Raw genomic sequence first — 17,331 nt, 5'->3', positions numbered from 1 at the left:
AGGGGCACATGAGGGTCACGTCAGCCCTGCCGGGTTCCGTAGCACTCCCCGGACCGGCCCAGATCCCCGCCCGCGGCCCAGATCTGAGGAAAAACGGGGGAAAACGGATTTTCTCGCTGAAATCGGCGGCGGGGGAACAGCCCGGGCCGGTGCGCCCTGCAGTGCCTCCCGCTGGCCGCCAGGCGGCGCTATAACCGCCCGCCGCGCCACGCCCCCCGCCTCCCCCGCCCCGGCCTGACGTGACGTCGTCGCGGAGCGCCACGTCCGGCGCGGTCGGCGGGGCGGGGCGAGAGGGGCGCGCCCGCTGAGCGGGCCAATGGGGTGTGGGCGCGCGTGCGCGGCTCGTTGGCGCCGGGCGCGCGTCGCGGGCTGAGGCGGAGGGAGGGGGTAAGATGGCGGCGCCCGTCCTGCTGCGAGTGTCGGTGCCGCGCTGGGAGCGGGTGGCCCGCTCCGCCGTGTGCGCGGCCGGCATCCTGCTCTCCCTCTACGCCTGCCACCTGGAGCGGGAGAAGGGCCGCGACCTCCACTACCAGGCCCTGTGCGACCTCAGCGAGCGGGTCCGCTGCTCCGCCGCCATCACCTCCAGGTGAGGCGGGGATGAGACCCGCCGCCGCCTCAGGCCGTCGCGGGGAGAAGGGGCTGGGGGCGCGGGGAGCGCGGGGCCAGGCCACGGAGCGCTGCCTCCGGTGCCTCGGGGGCTGAGGCGGGGGCTGCTGGGGGTCCGGCCCGGCTCCCTGAGGGGGCGGCGGCGGCGGGCGGGCTTGGCCGAGCGTACGGGCGGCGGGAGCCTGCGGCTGCGGGCCGGGGCTCGCCCCGGGGCGGGCGTGCCTGAGGCGCAGCGGGGGCTGGGCCGTTGGGCCTGTGCTGGGGGCCACGGAGCGGGCGGGCCGAGGAGGGGGTGTCGGGTCTCCCGGCTTGGGGGCCGGTGTGGGCCGGCTGCGTTTCGGGAGCGCTCCGGGCTGGAGGGTGAGGCACCGGCAATTTGTGTGTTGTAATCAATGGCAATTAGCTGGAGTGACAGGTGTTTTAGTAGCAAATGCACGTTAGTGTAGAATGCTGTAGGTGTGACTAGTGGTTGAAGCCAACATAAACATGTACAATTGTGGATGATTGGCTTTGGGTGGTTTTAATTGAAGCATCTGAATTGCTTTTTCATTGTGGTGTTACCTGGCAGCACAGAAGATCGCCTTCGTGGTACAGAGGAGGTGCTTAATTTGAGAGACATCTGTGTGCTTTAGCAGCAAAAGCCCAGTCCGAATCTTGATTTATTTTACAGGTTTCCTGTCAATAATTACTTTAGCAGATGTTTTCTAAAGGCCAGTGTCTCTTATTTCTGTTAAGAGAGTTGATATATAAATTTTCATATGCTGCTAACTTGACTTCTGAAGTGAAGTAACTAGTTGACTGAATTATAATAATGAAAAGACTTAATGTGCTGTATAGTTACAAGTATTAGCAATATAAACATGCTACAGGAAATACTTTCAGGTGTGATTTGGCTAAAAAACTCTCCCTAAAGCCTCTTCTTGGGTATTTCAACTAAAGAAATAAGATGATTTGTCACCAATCTCAAAACCACTCCTTGCGTATGTGTATATATGTGTGTGTATATATGTAGCCATTTAATGAGATATGCAAAGGTATCCACAGTGACAAGCTGGGAAGGGGAGTGTTTTGGATCTTCAGCAAATTTATATATTAAATGTTTCCTTTTTTCAAGAAGAATTTTGTTATTATCGTGTTGGTGCCTTCAGCTGAATGAGCACTTGATATTTTTTTTCTTTTCCTCTCGGTGTAACCTGCATAAAAGCTGTCACAGATTTTATAAAGGTACTTGCTGTATTATCATAAGCTAATGGGGGAGAATATGCCCATACTCTGTCAAGGTGGAAGGTGGTTAAATTGTATAGGCAAAACATACAGGGAACTCTTAATCTTAAAAGCACTTCTGTGCTGACAGAAGTGGGATTGTGTTACCTTACAAAGAGATGTGTACCTACGGATGTCTGAAAGGGGTCTCCTGTGATTGAATGAGGGCTTTAACTCTGCTTTTCTGTCTGTCATCAGATAATCTTTAGTTTGTGAAGGTGCTTGTTCAGTTCTCTATTTGAGAAGTGTCCCACAATGAGAAGTTTCAATCTAAATAGGAAGAAGACTTCAATAAGCTTGCCAGATAACTTATAAATTAAAGTTATGCACAGGCTGCTGAGATTAAACCACGTGAGTATTGTCAATAATCTAAATTGTACTACAGCTATGGAGGTAAAAAGAGAATAACAGGGATTTCAGCACCTAAGCAGCCTCTGTAGTCTGTTCCTGTACAGAATTGGTCCTTCTTTAGCTTTTTATCGTTATTGCAAATGCTGCTATTGAGATAGGGAATTTGAAGCATTAGTTTTAATGCATGTTTACTAAACGCTTTGAAGAAGTAAAATAATTCCAATTATATCAAGTATTTCTGATTATGGAATAATGCTTGGTAATTATAGTGTTCATTAGTAATGCTGCAGCTGAAATGTTGAGTATGCCATGGTAAGGCCTGTAAATACTTTACTGCAGGAATTGTATATAATAATATGAACAGCCAGGGATAAACCCAACTAAAATCTCCCTAGCAGTTGCCAGGAGAATCATGCTTAAAGACTGAAGTGTTGCAAATGTCAGGATAGCTCATGATAATTAGAGCAGGTGGTAAAAGGAGCTTGTGGAAAAGGAGCGTGCAAGTTCTGTTCAGTCAAACCATATTTGGAGAAGAATGTGCTTTCAACGCTGTACAGGACACAGACAAAAAAGGAATATTACTTTAAAACTAAGTCAAGAGGGCAAGTTATTAAACTTTGAAGTAAGAATAACCTTGGAAGAAATTAATCTTATTTTCCGTGTTGCCACAGCTCCCCATCCATCAGTCATTGTCCCTCCCTCTGTCCAATTGAATATTCCTTGTTACTGCTGTCACCAAAGTTTCTCTGAAACTTGATTTCTAAAAGGAACTTTCAACTACAATTTAAATCTCACTGAGAGAGCAGAGTTTCAAATAGTGTTCCAGCATTTTCACATGTAATGCAGATTTAACTTTCAACTGTTTATTTTCTCATTAAGTTATTACACTGGCAATCACAAGTTATTTGATCAGCTGATTAGCAGAGTTAACTCTACAGAGTAAAATGGGTGACGAACTTGTACTTTGTGGCTTTTACCGGCTTCTAGAGTGTTCATTCTAGAGTTAGAAAGTTAGACTTTTTGTTTAAGGTGGATTTACTGATGGGACTTGGAATGTAACAACCTTCACATTTCTAGCGTTGACTACCAACAGTGAACTGAACTTTAAAAACCACATCATGATGTTGGGATTAATTTTAACTGTATAGAATAATTAGAATAAATTAGTGTATTCCTTCCTGAGCTGAGTTACTTTGGAACTAAGTTCTGGTCTTTGGGGAAGATTTTTTTTTTTCACTAATAAGCTGTTAGTATTTCCAAGTCTTTCTTTTAAGCCAAATCTGGTATTGGCACAACAATGAGAACAGAAATGTTGTAAAGATTACCAGCATGCAGAGGGAGGAACACGGAAAATCTTATATCAGAGGCTGACTCATGCAGAAGATTATGTTGGAGAGATACCTTCCTAGTGTCCCTTATTCAAAATATTAATGGTCAGCATATTTCAAGCTTTTATCATGAGGAAAGTTCATTAAATAGTTTAAAAAGAAAAACAGCTAAGGACTGTATAATGACCACTGTCATTTTCCAAGAAGAAATAAGGGAAGGTATTAGGGAAATAATGTTTTCACTTGGCAGTTGCTGTAGGTATTCTAAGTGAATTGCTGTCTTACATTTGAGAATAATTAAGTGGCTTTATTTATGATGAAAGTGGCTAATAGCAGTTCCTGCAAAAGCTTTTTGGTTTTGCTGTTACAATAGTTTCACAGGGGGAATTAAACTAATAGACAAGTTTCAAGTAATATGGGCAGTGGTACGGCTTGAAATAAAACGTGACATTTCAGTAGTAATGCAGAGACCCTGAGCTTTTTGCTTTGTTCTTTTGCATGCCGCGGGAGACTTTTGGGTCTTCTGATATGTTTCTGTCTTGATTAATGTAAGGTTCCCGCAGAGCAGATTAGTGGATGGCTCTTTTTGAAGGAAGTTTTGTAGCATGACGTGTTAATGCTGCAACAACTTTAATACAGGCTTAAGACAGCTGGTGTGAACGAGCAAAGGGCACACGTCGCTGTATATCTTTAGCAATATTTGTAGCTTTTGGCCAGCAGTGTGAGCGAAGAGGTTTGGAAATAGTCAATATTGATCCAGGTTAACATCTTTAGCTGACTTGCTGAAGAAGTTCTAGAGTCAAAATAGGATTTTAAGAATTGGTATTCCTCTGGATATAATTTGATAGGTGACGTGTTTAAGGGTTCCCTGTTCTGAACTCCATGCTAACGTGCAGGGTCTTGGATTGTTGTCTTGTATTTGAGCCACTCTGAAATGCCTATTCTGAAAAATGCATGTCTGCCTTGTGTCTTCTAGTGGATGCATCAAAATCATCTGGTAGTTCTTGAAAATGTAAATCTGTAAAATTTCACGTGTATTGAGGACAGATCTGTGCAGACATGCAGTTGTTTTACTGGATTTGCCAAGCATCGCATGTGACAACTGTAGTTTTATTGTATTGTTGTGCTCACCTTCATAAATCATTTTAAGCAGTGAATTTAGACCTGTGTAAATGTTATGTTTGAATTGCTCAGTCTTGCACCACAGTACTTCAATGCTGTATTGTGTGAGTTATGCCATGTCATGCTGGCGTAGAGCTTATTTCTCTGCAGAGTGGGCATGCAATTATGCTGTAGGATACCACAGGTAAAACTTTGACCAGTGCTGGTTTTCCAGTGAAGCACACCTTGCCAGAGCTATTGTTCTGGTGCATCTTTATAGAGTGCAGACCGTAACAGAGATCAAGTTGACAAGAACAACCCCATTATTTAAGGAAATGGGACATGGAAGAAAACTTCTCTGACCTTCTCCCTAACCTGATGTTTATATTGCAGGTTCCCATTCAGTTCTGTTGTGGGGCAGTTCCTGTAAACTTGGTGTCTTTCAAGTTTGCTTGATTCCAGGTTAACAACATTATATAGCAGTTATCTTTCATATTAATGGTAAGTTCCTCATGTCCCAGCATTTTTTTTTATTGCTGTACCTGCAAGCAATCATTCAGATACATTTGAGGGTGACAGCTGTAATTGTTAGTGACTGATATAAGGTGAGAAACGGTAAAGGTAGCTTTATGTAGGTAGTATAAAAGGGAAAGCTTGTTTAGTTCCTTCTTGTGAACCAGCATAAGCAAGTGATGCTCATGTGCTTTTTTTTAAATTTTACTAGTTTTGTAAATCTTTGCTAGTCAGTAGTTTCTCTAACCTGAGCCAAGCTATTGTTTTTGTTAGGCATCTTGGATTCTGTATAGAAAAAGACAGCAGTTTGATTAAACTGCTGAAGGGCAGTATGTGGAGCAGCTGGTGGTCATTCAACAGGAATCATATTTGTGGTTCTTACGCTACCAAAGTAGTTCACATGAAAATGTGGTCTCCTGAGACAGACAAATCTATCCTGTGGTTTAAAATTGGTTGCTTATTTCTGAGGTCTGCAAATTGTTAGATAGCAGGTGTAATGGTGCTTTTTCAGTTATTCTGAAGCAGGAATTAATTTTTCTTGTTCTCTGAGGGAAGGTTTGAAGATCTCTAGTGCAGAGGGAAATCAGTGTAGACAATCCATCTAGTGTGTGTCAAGCACTTTGCTTCAGTGGGATTTGGAGTGCTGCAGGTTCAAGATGATGGTGAACTGGCATAGCTGTAGCTAGATGAGTGTGATACAAGTTGTACAACTCAGGATACTGAGCCAAAAAAGCACAAACAACTTGAGACCAAGAAAGGTTGTATTATCCTGCTTTTATAGCCTGATTTCTGAGAAGGTTATGCCTTTGTGTGTTGTGTATTAATAATTTATTTTATAATTTTTCACTTTTTTATGACAAAATTTAACAAAGGATACAAGTTACTGTAGTTTTATAGAAACAGATTTGGTGCCAAAGGGGAGGAGAGAGGGACTCAAAGTAATACCTCTGTTAAAGGGGAAAAAAACCTGCCGTGTGAGCTAAGGTTATCTGTGCCGTTTGGTCTGTGAGGCGGCACATGTGCAAATAGGAGTCAGGCAGGGTGCAGAGGCTGGAGGGTGTGAGCTGGGAGGGAGCTGGTGGTTCTGTGTGCTGGAGGAGGAAGGGGTTTCAGGAACATTTGTAGAAAACCAGCTTTGTTAGTTCTAAAGCAGGTTGTTCCCAAAGTGGCAGAAGCTGATAGGTCAAGTGACTTTTATCTCATCTTTTTAATGAAAAAATGATGACTTAGTGCTTCAGACTGATACAATACGTAGTGGCTGAGGCTCGTCTTTTATAAAATACAGCAGCACCCTAGCTGTGTGAGGGGTTTTTTCCAACCTTACAGTGATCTGATCTCGAATACATGTATTTTTGCTTTTCATGAATATATCATTTCTAGCTTGACTGGAATTTCCAATAGGGCTGAGAATTATTTTGCCTAATGCAAAGAAAATTTCACAAAGTGCTTGTAGTTCAAATTCGGACTTCATTTATGAAAGCTTAATAGAAGAGATTATATAGAAAGAAAAATACAATGCTGTTGGCTTGTAGCTTGAATAACCAGTGCTTCTGTAAAGACTGCTATAAAATAATGAACCGCTGCCTGCTTGAGATTTTGCTGATCTAGACACTGAGTTTTTTCAGACTGTTTCTGAGGTAGAGCTGGAGGATGTATAGGACAAAATCTCATTTGTTTAGGGTAAATACTGCTAATAGATTTAAGCATGAAATTAAGTGAATAGAAAATTCTCAGCACTCTTGGCAAGCCTACAAATGGGAACTTTTAATCTCATTTCTTGTGGCTTCTAATTGAAGGCTTTTACTTGATTTATTAAAACTGTTAGAGTGGCCTAAAGGACCGTGTAACCACGAGCTAGGTTTAATCCAAAATCCTCTAGTGAAGCTGTAAAGAAACCGCAACCAAAGTTTCTTACCGTTATTAGGTACTAACATGCTCCAGATCCTTTGAGCTTTACATGAGCTTTTCACTGGAGGTGATGTGTGAGCACAGGCCAGCTTTACTCCCCTCCTGAGAACTTCCTTTCTGTACTGTAACTTATCTCACAAGTCAGATGGCACTTAAGGAAACATGCGTATTGCTTGTCAAGTGGAGGCTTTTTTTAGAAAATATATATTGTTTCCCCAGGGTTACCATGTGGTAAATGGTGCTTGCTGTTGATAACAAAGTGATGCTTATGGGATGAAAAATAATCCTGAAATGAGGGGCTTTAAGTAAGCTACTACTACTCAGAAAACAGAACTCGAATTCTTCACTTAGTTCTCTGAAAATACAATCTTTTTATTATTATTGTTTGGCCTTTTCATTGCAGCAAACCTAAAAATTGAGAGAGAAACGTGTTGAAAAACCTGCTGCTGCACAAATGCAAAGTGTTTCCAATCTTGAATCGTACATGCCATCTAATAATGTGGCCTCCTGAAGGGTTTGATAGCATTTTCAACTAGACATTTGGGAGACTAGAATGTGAACTGGGAAGTATGTGCGCTTTGGTCAAGGCATCTGCTACTTGCTGATGTCAGAGACGTGGTACTGAAGCTAGCTGGACTTGGCCTGATCTAGTATGGTTATTTTCATGTTAAAATAAATATACAGTAGTTCGTTCTTTTCCTGACATGAGAACTAAGGATTGCCAAGTGAAAATGAGGTGATGTGATTCTGAAATTCATTACTGGGAGATGTTGTGGAAGTCAAAAGTATGTGTTCAGAAAGTGTCTAGGTACGTTCAGGAAGGCTTCGAGGTGGGCTGCTGAGTGTGTTGATGCAGATGAAACCCCAGTTCAGACATTTCTTAAGCTGATTCTTAATGATGACTGAGGTCAAGGAGAACATCTTGGGGAATGATCTCTCTGTAAAAGCCCTTAAAAGCATCTCCTACAGGTAACTGTCAGAATTGGGGTGCTGGACTAGAAAAAAGAACAGTATAGCATTTCTTACAAAGTGGATGAGCCAATAATCAGACTCCTGGCTAAATATTTACTTGTTGTTTGTTTGTTTGACTTGTTGTGTTTGGCAGGCTTGGAATTCTGTTGCTTTTTGAGCTAATACTGATAACTCTTACAGCTTTTAAGTTGTTAAACATGGAGGTTCTTTACTTGTCCTTTAAAATGACTGAGATACCCGTGTCCTGCACGAGGTTCTCTTGGTTGCCGTTCTGCCAGTGGTATTGTCTCTGCTAAATTACAGCAAATGTTTAGAGTTCAAGTGTACTCCCATAATACGCTGTTCTGGAACATAGAGGATGTTCATAATTGTGCAAAAGAGGTAATGATTTAACAGTATCAGATTTTATTGGAGATATGTCACTTGTGGATCAAAGTTACCTCAGTTGTTCTTGTCTTCCTGTTAAGAAGTGTCAAGCGCATGCAAATACTGCTTTAAACTTCTAAAAATGAAACACTTCTGAGCTTTGATAAATATCACAAACCAAAAGGAACGCTGTTTGTTCCTTTTGGTTTGTGATATTATTCACAAACCAATTCAAACCTTTAGGTTTGTGATATTACTCGCAAGCGAGTTCAATTATTCTCTCACTGGGTGGAGAATAATTTTCGAGACCTCCCTTTGATAAAAGGAAATGCATATTGGACTAAGAGTCTCTGTAGTATTCAGTTTTAGATGTTAGGAAACTACATGAGCAGTTCTAAACACTTTTTCTTGGATTTCTTCAGTCTCTATTCTGAAAACTTTGTTCAGGAACATTCAAAGTTGTACCTGCAACTGAGAAGTGATGCAGGCTGTCATCTTGAACGGAGAGGGAATTTGAGTTATTTAAAACATATGGGAAGACGTCTTAAAGATTTATTTTAAAACTTCCTTGAAGTTAGTAAGTTCAGATTGCCTTTTTTTTTTTTCCTTTAATAGGAGTGAAACTTGGGTGTGGCAAAAGCAGGCTTGCCATGTGTGTTTGTCATGCTGCTCTGAATCACACAGGGTTTCACAACAGAACACTTCACTGCTTCAGGGATGGGGAGCCGCAAGTCAGTGCCAGGCAAAAGCTGGTGATGTTGGATGATGCTTTTATCTTGCTGTGCAAGCAGCTCTTTAATTAGTGCACTGCATTTTACTTCGTTCTATATCCAAAAAATTGATCCGAGTTACCAATAGTTCTTGTAAATTTTATTCTGTGTAAGCAAGGCAAGTTCTGTGATGAAATTCTGATCAGTTTATAGTCCTTTTTACTGATGTTTTATCTCTTGAACTTTATTCTAAGGACTGCAGTCTTCCTTCTTGCTATTTGTTTGCCACATATTTTTAGACTTCCAAAGTTACCGTAACAGATGTGATTTGCATGATTTTGCCGTGAGAAGGAAGGTTATCATACTCAGTCTTTTTCCTTCCTCCAGTTGCTTGCAAAAGTACAAGTACTTTTGTGTGTTTTAGTGAGTTCATTGTGCTTTTTAGTGAGTGTTGGGACCTCCTTGATAGAATTAGGAGATGATTTAGCCTCTTCAGTAGAGAAGTTAGATGGGAATAGAAATATACAAAGTCTAAATATTTTGATTTCAGTTTGATGCAGAAAACTTCCTCTTACTTTCAAACCTTATAAGGCTGGAAAAAGTGCTTCATCTTAAACCACAGGCTGCTTAGCTGTCTTGAAGTGTGTGGAATAAGATGCGAGATTAGAGCTGTGCTCCATGGACTGAAATCTAATACTTGATGTCCTTAAAGCTGCTGCAAGGCCAACAAGGTACTGAATGAACTATTGCATGTGGAAAAAGCTTTCACCGTGCTCTGACTTTCTTGCAGCTATGAAGAGATCACTTGGGGACACTGTCAGGAAGGGCTTGAACTCGTTATCTTTCCATTAGCAGCATTTTATTCACTTGCAGGATAACTGTAGGGTCAGATTCTGTAGTATAAAGTTTCTGATGAGTTTGAGTTGCTCTCAAACGCAACAGGATATCATGAGCATCGGAAGAAGTGAGAGCGTACAGCTGGAGCAGGGAGAGGGTAGGAGTTCAGCATCCTGCAGTTACTTTGAGCTAGGCTAACAGATTTATCTGAATCACAGATTTAGGCACGCTTTGAGTTATGCTGTTGTGTCGCTCGGTAAGGAAAACCTGAGTGTATTCAGATAGAGTTTAATGTCACCCTACAAAGAATTCTCACTTGGAGACTAGAACAATAGATGGCACACGTGGATAGTAAGCTGAAGCATCTATAAATGTAGTAATATAGAAAAAATAAAAATAGACTGTTAAATGCAAAATGGTGATACCTTTAATGTATTTGTCTGGGTCTTTAATACTTCATTTGGTAGCTGGGCAAGAAGAGACAATTGTTACATGTGCTGTGACTGTCTTATCAAAGTAAGGCTAAAAAATGAATAGTTCTCACTTAAAATCCAGATAACACTCAATGCGTGGGAGGAATATCTCGTCATAGCTGAGATTCTTTGGAACTTGCAGTATTTATTTATGTTGTTTGCTTATGTATTGTCACAGGGTGTTTGGTCATCTTTTAAAAATCCCTCACTCTTGGAAGCGTGGCTCCCTTAGCTGTGACGTGCTGCACTCCCATCTCTACAGCTGCTTTTCCAGATCTTTGCCATCCATCCTTGATGCTACTCTGCCCACAGACTATGTACCTTACGCTAATTGGGATTGTTGGCCTGTGCTGCAGGGAGGATGGCACCAGCCTTGTCCCCCGCAGCAGGATGACTGCAGGGAGTGAGGCAGTGTTGCACTGCTCCCCAAGCAGCTAAGGTGTCTTTGTAACCCTCGGCATCTCTGGGATGTGAGGCATTCCCCCATGGTAAAGCAAGTGTTAGTCTTCTCTGTGCTGGCTTGAAGCTTTATAGTTGCACATAACTTTCACTTCGGTCATTTACAAGATTTGAGACCAAACTAGCTGAAAGTATGTTTGTGTTTTGTTTTTTTTTTTTACAGTTTATGTATAAACATACTTTCTAGGAATTGATACCTAGTTCTCTGCTCAGTTTCTTGGGGAGAAGAGCACAAGATTTAGGTATTGCAGACAGTTACTAAGTTTGAATTAAAATGATTAATTCAAATATATTGAAAATGTTGCACAAATGGCTGTGAGATTATGAAGTATTTTGGAGATGGTGTTAAATTGTACTTATCATGGCACCTTTCTTGTGTGAGGAAGCTGCTTGTAGTGCGGTGGTAGCCTTTCACTGGTCTCAGATATATGGTGAAGTGCATCAGCAACGTTCCTGTAGAGTGCAGAGAGCAAACCTATGCTTGGGTTAGTAGAACCATTGCCTCTAGTGCAACAAGGTATTCGGAAACTGCACTTCTGTTGGCATGAATGTAGCACGCTAGTGTTTGCTCCTGCAACAGCAGTGAGGAGTTGCACTTTTTTTATATACTTATGTGACAGTTAACCTGATAACGTGACCTAGCCTTACATTTGTGTAGCGCTTGCCTTGATGCTTCAAAGACATGCTGGCAGATATCCTAACGTTCTCTTGTGAATTAAGTTGCACGTTGAAGCAGTATTAACTTCTTTTCATATTTTCAAGTGTCACTAATGAATATAGTCCTCGCTTTGCTTTTACAAATAATGGCGTGATCTGCCGTAGGGCATAAAATTAATGGTTTCTAGCACAAATGTATTTGCTAATTTAATCTTTTATCCCCCTTATTGCAGCAGCAGTTTTCCAGGGCTTGTGCCACTTTCTACCTTATCACTAAAAAGTTGAAAGTCACTTTGTGGTTAAGGTGCTAGTTCAAAATGTTATCCTGTGCAAGGGCTCTAACAAATAGTCTGTGAATTTTCTTATGGTTCCATCCCCAGCTTGTTTGCTTGACAGATTTGGCTTCCTCCTAAGGTGTTAGACTGATCAGGAGCAGCTGAAGTGCAAACATATGTTCTGATCTGCTCGCTCTGGTGCCAGTGAGGTAAGTGCTGGCAGAGCTGCTAACAACTAGTTACCAAGTTGTACCATTTTCCCTCAGCTGTACAGCGAGCATGTGTCCAACTTACTGTGGTGGAGAGAACTGCTAAAGCTCTCGTTGGAGGAAGGGAGTGTTTATTTGTCAAAAGAGCTTTGAACCCTAGGAAGCAGACATGGCATTTGGTGAGGTTGCAGCTGTGTGAACTTGGTACTTTGTGGTGTGTCACATAACTTTAATCAGCAGTGTGTGGGATGAAGTTGTACCTAGTGTACCCCCTGTTGCAAGCTGCTTGGTTTTCCAAGATAACCCTGAACTCCATTATAGGACTGCAGTGGTCATGTCAGAATATATGTATCTAATTTTTTTCCAACAGTGATGAATTGAAAATACTGGTTTTAAAGCAATAGCTGCCCAAATACAAGTTAATTAGTTTCACTGTTTTACAGATGGGGTCGAGGATTCGGTCTGTTGGGTTCCATCTTTGGAAAGGACAGTGCAATAAATCAGTCAAACAGTGTTTTTGGACTTGTGTTTTATATACTACAAATGCTACTTGGTAAGTATCAATTCAGTTTAGAGCCTAAAGTATGTAACAGGTCTGTGGTGATGAAAGAGGAGTGCATTATACATTGCACAATCTGCAAGAGACCAGATAAATGCATGTGATTTTTTTTTTTTTTTATTACCAGTCAAATGATACATCTGTCCAAAGGGCTTAAAAACCCAACTGATGACAAGAGCAATTGCATTTTGTCCTGCTCTGCTATTAATAATATAAGCATCAAGACAGTTGCTGCACTGGTATTTTAACTTAAATATATTTAGCATTGGATTGCACAATAGAAAAGAGAGGAAATAAAAATGGAATTTACAAGCTTTGCAGGAGTAAGAGAGAGAGCAGGCAAAAAAAGTGCGTGCAGTGTAATGTATGCATATTTCTTTGTAACTATATGGTCTGCTATAAAGCTGTTAATATTGATAGACATAACTTGACAAACCTGTAACCTTCCCACAATTCAGGAATACGGAAGATGGTAAATACTGCACATCCTTGTTATCAAAGGCCTGTCGTACAGAACCTAGAAGCTCCTCTCCAGATAGCGATTTATCAGCCATCTCGAACTCATGGTATTTTAAACTGACTTTTACATAATACAGACTTGCTGAGTAGCCTTCAGTTTGGATTGGAGCGCTTAGGCTTTTTGCTTTGTGCGGAAGGGGGGAATGAGAACAGCGGTAGTAACTTTCTCTCTCTTGTTGCAGGTATGACAGCAAGTGCAGTAGCAGCTCTAATCCTCATGACATCCTCCATAGTGTCTGTAGTAGGATCATTGTACTTGGCGTACATTCTGTACTTCGTGCTGAAGGAATTTTGCATTGTCTGCGTCATCACATATTTGCTGAACTTCATTCTCTTTATCGTCAACTACAAACGACTAGTTTATTTGAACGAGGCCTGGAAACGGCAACTCCAGCCCAAACAGGAATAACGCCTGTTTGAACTTTTGACTGACAGTCTGAAGACCCAACTTCCATTAAGTTTATTTTGCAGTAATTTTTTATTCTCCATATCAGACACTTTCCCTGAGAATCGTAGATGAATTTTAATTATAAATTTGAAGGGGCCCTAGATAATTTTTTTTTTTTGTGCTAATCTTCAATTTAAATGTGGTTATGAAAGAAAGCTCTAATACAATCAAAGACAAGCTTTAACTTTACTTTGAAGGAGTTTTAGCCACAGCAAAACCTAGACTCTCTTTCTTCCCCCTCCACTTGTGAAGTGGGTAACACTTGCTATAAAATATCCTGTATATAAATTCAGGTATAACAGTATGCGATCAGACATTAAGTATTCTAGACTAGCATTACCATATTTAATGTTGCCATGTTTACAGTATGTGTATTACTTTTTTTTTTTTTTTAGCTGATGGACTTAGATTTGACTAGGACTTATACTGTAAATAAAATGAGAAATATTGTTTTCATCCCTGGAGAACTCACTGTACAATCAGTTCTGTTAGCCTAGGAGCTGTCAGTGTCCAGCTGATAGTCGACTGATGTGATGGAAGAAGTGACTTCTATAGAGGGCACCGTGTTGCTGTACTCACTGCTAGTGCTTTCACGACAATGATGGTTGGGTTTTGTTCCATTTTTTTCTTTTTTTTTTTTCTGTCTCCAGTAACGAAAATGGAATTAAAGCTGAAACCTGAAGTACGTTCATTAAACCACAACTTCATTAATTTCTGTACAGAATGAAAATAGCTTAATGTGGTCGATAGAAAGCTGCCACCGGGATATTATATGCAGCTTGGGGGTTGGCATATCAAAGAGCGTTCTTTGAAAGGACTTAATTTCCATGCAGAGCTGTTTCATTTTTAAACTGCGTTCAGCCAGCCAGTGTTATTAATGTTCGATGTTGTATGAATGCTGCAGTATAGAATTGCAATTTGCAGTGGAAACCACTGACTGAGTGGGATAACCAAGTAGTGCACTGAAGAAGCAGTTACTTAATTGATCTTCGTCAGGATCCTTGGTTTGTGCTATATTGGGAAATGAACTTTAGGCCTGACACACGTAAGGTCCCTTGGAAGGGCAAGCTGTTTAGGGGGATAAGTGAGTAAATGTGCTCCTGAAAATGAAATGTGATATAGTGCTATCATTGCTCTTTCTAATAACTAATTGGGGGAAAAAAAAAATTAAACTGCAGATTTAAACAAAGGAACAAAATTGTAAATGTTCTTTCTGCACTCAGTATTCTAAGGCTGAATGTTAAAAGTGCCTTCTGTCTTAAAATCTTAAACCAAATACTTTGTGTTGAGCTTGGCAGGCAGAAGTGTCCTTGCTTTAAAAATGAACAAACAAACAAAATTCCCAGCTAACTTTCTGGGGATAGAAGAGTATTAAGAGATCTGTTTTAGTTTTTAGACTGAGAAGTGGTAGCAATGTTGTTTCAGTTACTTAAATCAATGCGATAGAAGGTTGATGGAACTTGGGAAAGTAAAATCCTTGTGTTTCAGACTCTGTGACACCAAAATGTATAGGTTCAGCTACTTTCTGTAATTGGTGCTGTGCTGCTTTTTGCCCTTGGCAGCTTCTAAATATAAAGAATTACAGCTGCGTACCCATTTATTTAAAGAATTAGTATAACTAATTTTAGTATTTTTTTTCTTAAACATGAATGTCAGAGAGACGCTTAGGTCGTATGGCTAAGTGGATTATAAACACTAAGTTGCTGAGGATAAACTTGACTGTGAATCATGCAGTGTTCCGTAGAAAAAATAGAATTTTTAGATTGAATTCACAAAATAGTATTTAAATTACTACTGAAGTAATCTTCTGGTTTGTATCAAGGATGTAGGTTGAAACTGCTTTTATGTATAGAGTTCTGTGGTATGAGTAACATCTGTTGCATGTAACACTAAATTACTTGTCCCTCTTGTCTAACAGTTTTAGACAACAATTCATTAAATGCGTTTTGTATTGACCAGAGTATAGTTAAAGCTTGTCTTGATGTTTAGTTCTGTCTCTCAAATGCCTTGAACTTTGATATGAGGGGAGTGAATGATGTTAAACTGGTCCCTCAAGGCTTTACGTTGTTCTCTTATAAGCCTTGAGGCAATATCGCTGTTTAATATGTTGTAGAGATTTATTTCGATGCATTCCTGTGATCTACACTAAGGCACCTTTTCATCCAAGGAAGAGGTGAACACGTGCTGCCTGAAATGGTTAGTCGCAGTGCTAATATCTCAGAACAAGCAGCAATGGAGACGAGTATAACCAGTGATTACTTGGTCCAGTTTCCGGGTGTAGTGCACACCAAAAAAAAGAAAAAAGGAAAAAAGCCCCATCAGCTGAAAGTATAAGTGTTGACTGACTTCACTGTGTCTTGTGCTTGTCTGTGTGGGCATAGTCTGTTAATTCAGTTTGTTTAGTAAAATTGTTTAGGGCCAGATTTTGAGCAGTCGTGTCTGCAGTCCTTGTTTGTGTGCACATAGGGATCAAATGGGAATTGAGTTTGGTCTCTGGAAGAATTTGCAGCTACGCTTTGTGCACGAACTTTCAAATCTGATCCTTAATTGTGACTCTCTTGTCTTGTTCGCTTTTCTTAGTTACTTTTTACTGGAAGAGATTTGCTAGAAATGGCCCTGACTCTTCCACTTTCTCTCCTGTGCTTCAGAAATGCAGTTGGCCTGAATAAAGGGCAAAAGAATAGTAGCAGTAGAAATTTGGACCTTTTTGCTTCCTGTTCTTTGACTCTTTCCTCGTTGCTCCCGACGACTGAAACAGCGTATTTCTTCCAGTAAAATGGCTCAGGTTACAATTAGTAATGTGAAGGATATCAGACAAGTGCTTCATGCAACTGCCCCCCTGCCTGCCCCCGGCCACAACAAATGTCGTGGCAAATATGGGGTTGATATTAATTTGAGCCTTACAAATCTGAAGGCAAATTCTGAGAAATCTTGAGGGTACGAGAGTGTGGGTAAAAAAAGCTAGCCAATAATACCTGGTCTGGCAGAGGGAGAGAGGGGCAGCATCAGTACGTAGATTCTGGTTGTGGTTTCAACACTCACAAGAACGGAGGGGAAAAAATTCATCTACAGACAGTGGTTCTGAATTTGGGCTCTTCCTCCCCCTCCTGGCTCGCAGAAGTTCTGCGGGGAGGGGTGGATTGGAAAGGCAAAAGAACCTCATCCCAAAACCTGCTTAGGAATTAAACATTCCTGAAATCCTCTTACTGTAAGGTACTTGCTACTCGTGAGGCCAACAAAGCATTCAAGTCTCGTTTAGGAAGTGAATGTTCTTGGAAGTTTCTCACTGTAAAGTGTTTGCAACGCTAAGGCCAATGAAACGTTCCCTCCCACCTTTGATATCTAAAGTAACAATAAATCTCTTCTGAGGAGGTTTGTTGCATACTGTAGTACGCATGTGTCTTCTGCTGTACAGAGTCTCTCGATTGTTCAAACGATTGGTGACGTGCTTCAGGCAGCACTTGATGCTCTAATTTTTACAAGCTAAAGTCAGAGAGATCTAATAGCTTTGGTTCTGCCAATGTTGTTTAAACGTGATCCAGACAAAACTGGTCCAGAAAAGATGAAGTATTCTGTTACCATAAAACTGTGTTAAGCATGGCCTAAATATTAGGTGTTTGTTCTGTATAGTATGTTCCATCAACTATTTATTACTAGTGCTTTAAACTCCAAATTAAACATCCATTTAAATGGAGTCATTGGGCAGATGTTCCTTTTATCGATATAGCTTGAGAGATTCTCTATTGGAGGTTTAGGATACAATTTTGCTAACAGGTA

General features: G+C 40.8%; 1 protein-coding gene across 1 annotated transcript; it reads left to right on the top strand.

The window, feature by feature from the left end:
• Window positions 1–384: 384 nt before the first annotated feature.
• On the top strand, window positions 385–14,250 carry VKORC1L1 (vitamin K epoxide reductase complex subunit 1 like 1). Its single transcript, XM_068415501.1, has 3 exons — window positions 385–586; window positions 12,472–12,581; window positions 13,289–14,250. The coding sequence occupies exons 1-3, from the start codon at window positions 393–395 to the stop codon at window positions 13,513–13,515; spliced, it is 531 nt and encodes a 176-aa protein (XP_068271602.1). The 5' UTR covers window positions 385–392; the 3' UTR covers window positions 13,516–14,250.
• Window positions 14,251–17,331: the final 3,081 nt, after the last annotated feature.

This window comes from Nyctibius grandis, chromosome 18 (assembly GCF_013368605.1).
Source record: "Nyctibius grandis isolate bNycGra1 chromosome 18, bNycGra1.pri, whole genome shotgun sequence".
Taxonomy (NCBI): Eukaryota; Metazoa; Chordata; class Aves; order Nyctibiiformes; family Nyctibiidae; genus Nyctibius; species Nyctibius grandis.
The sequence above is the reverse complement of the archived record's forward strand: the minus strand, read 5'-3'. Positions and strand labels throughout refer to the sequence as shown.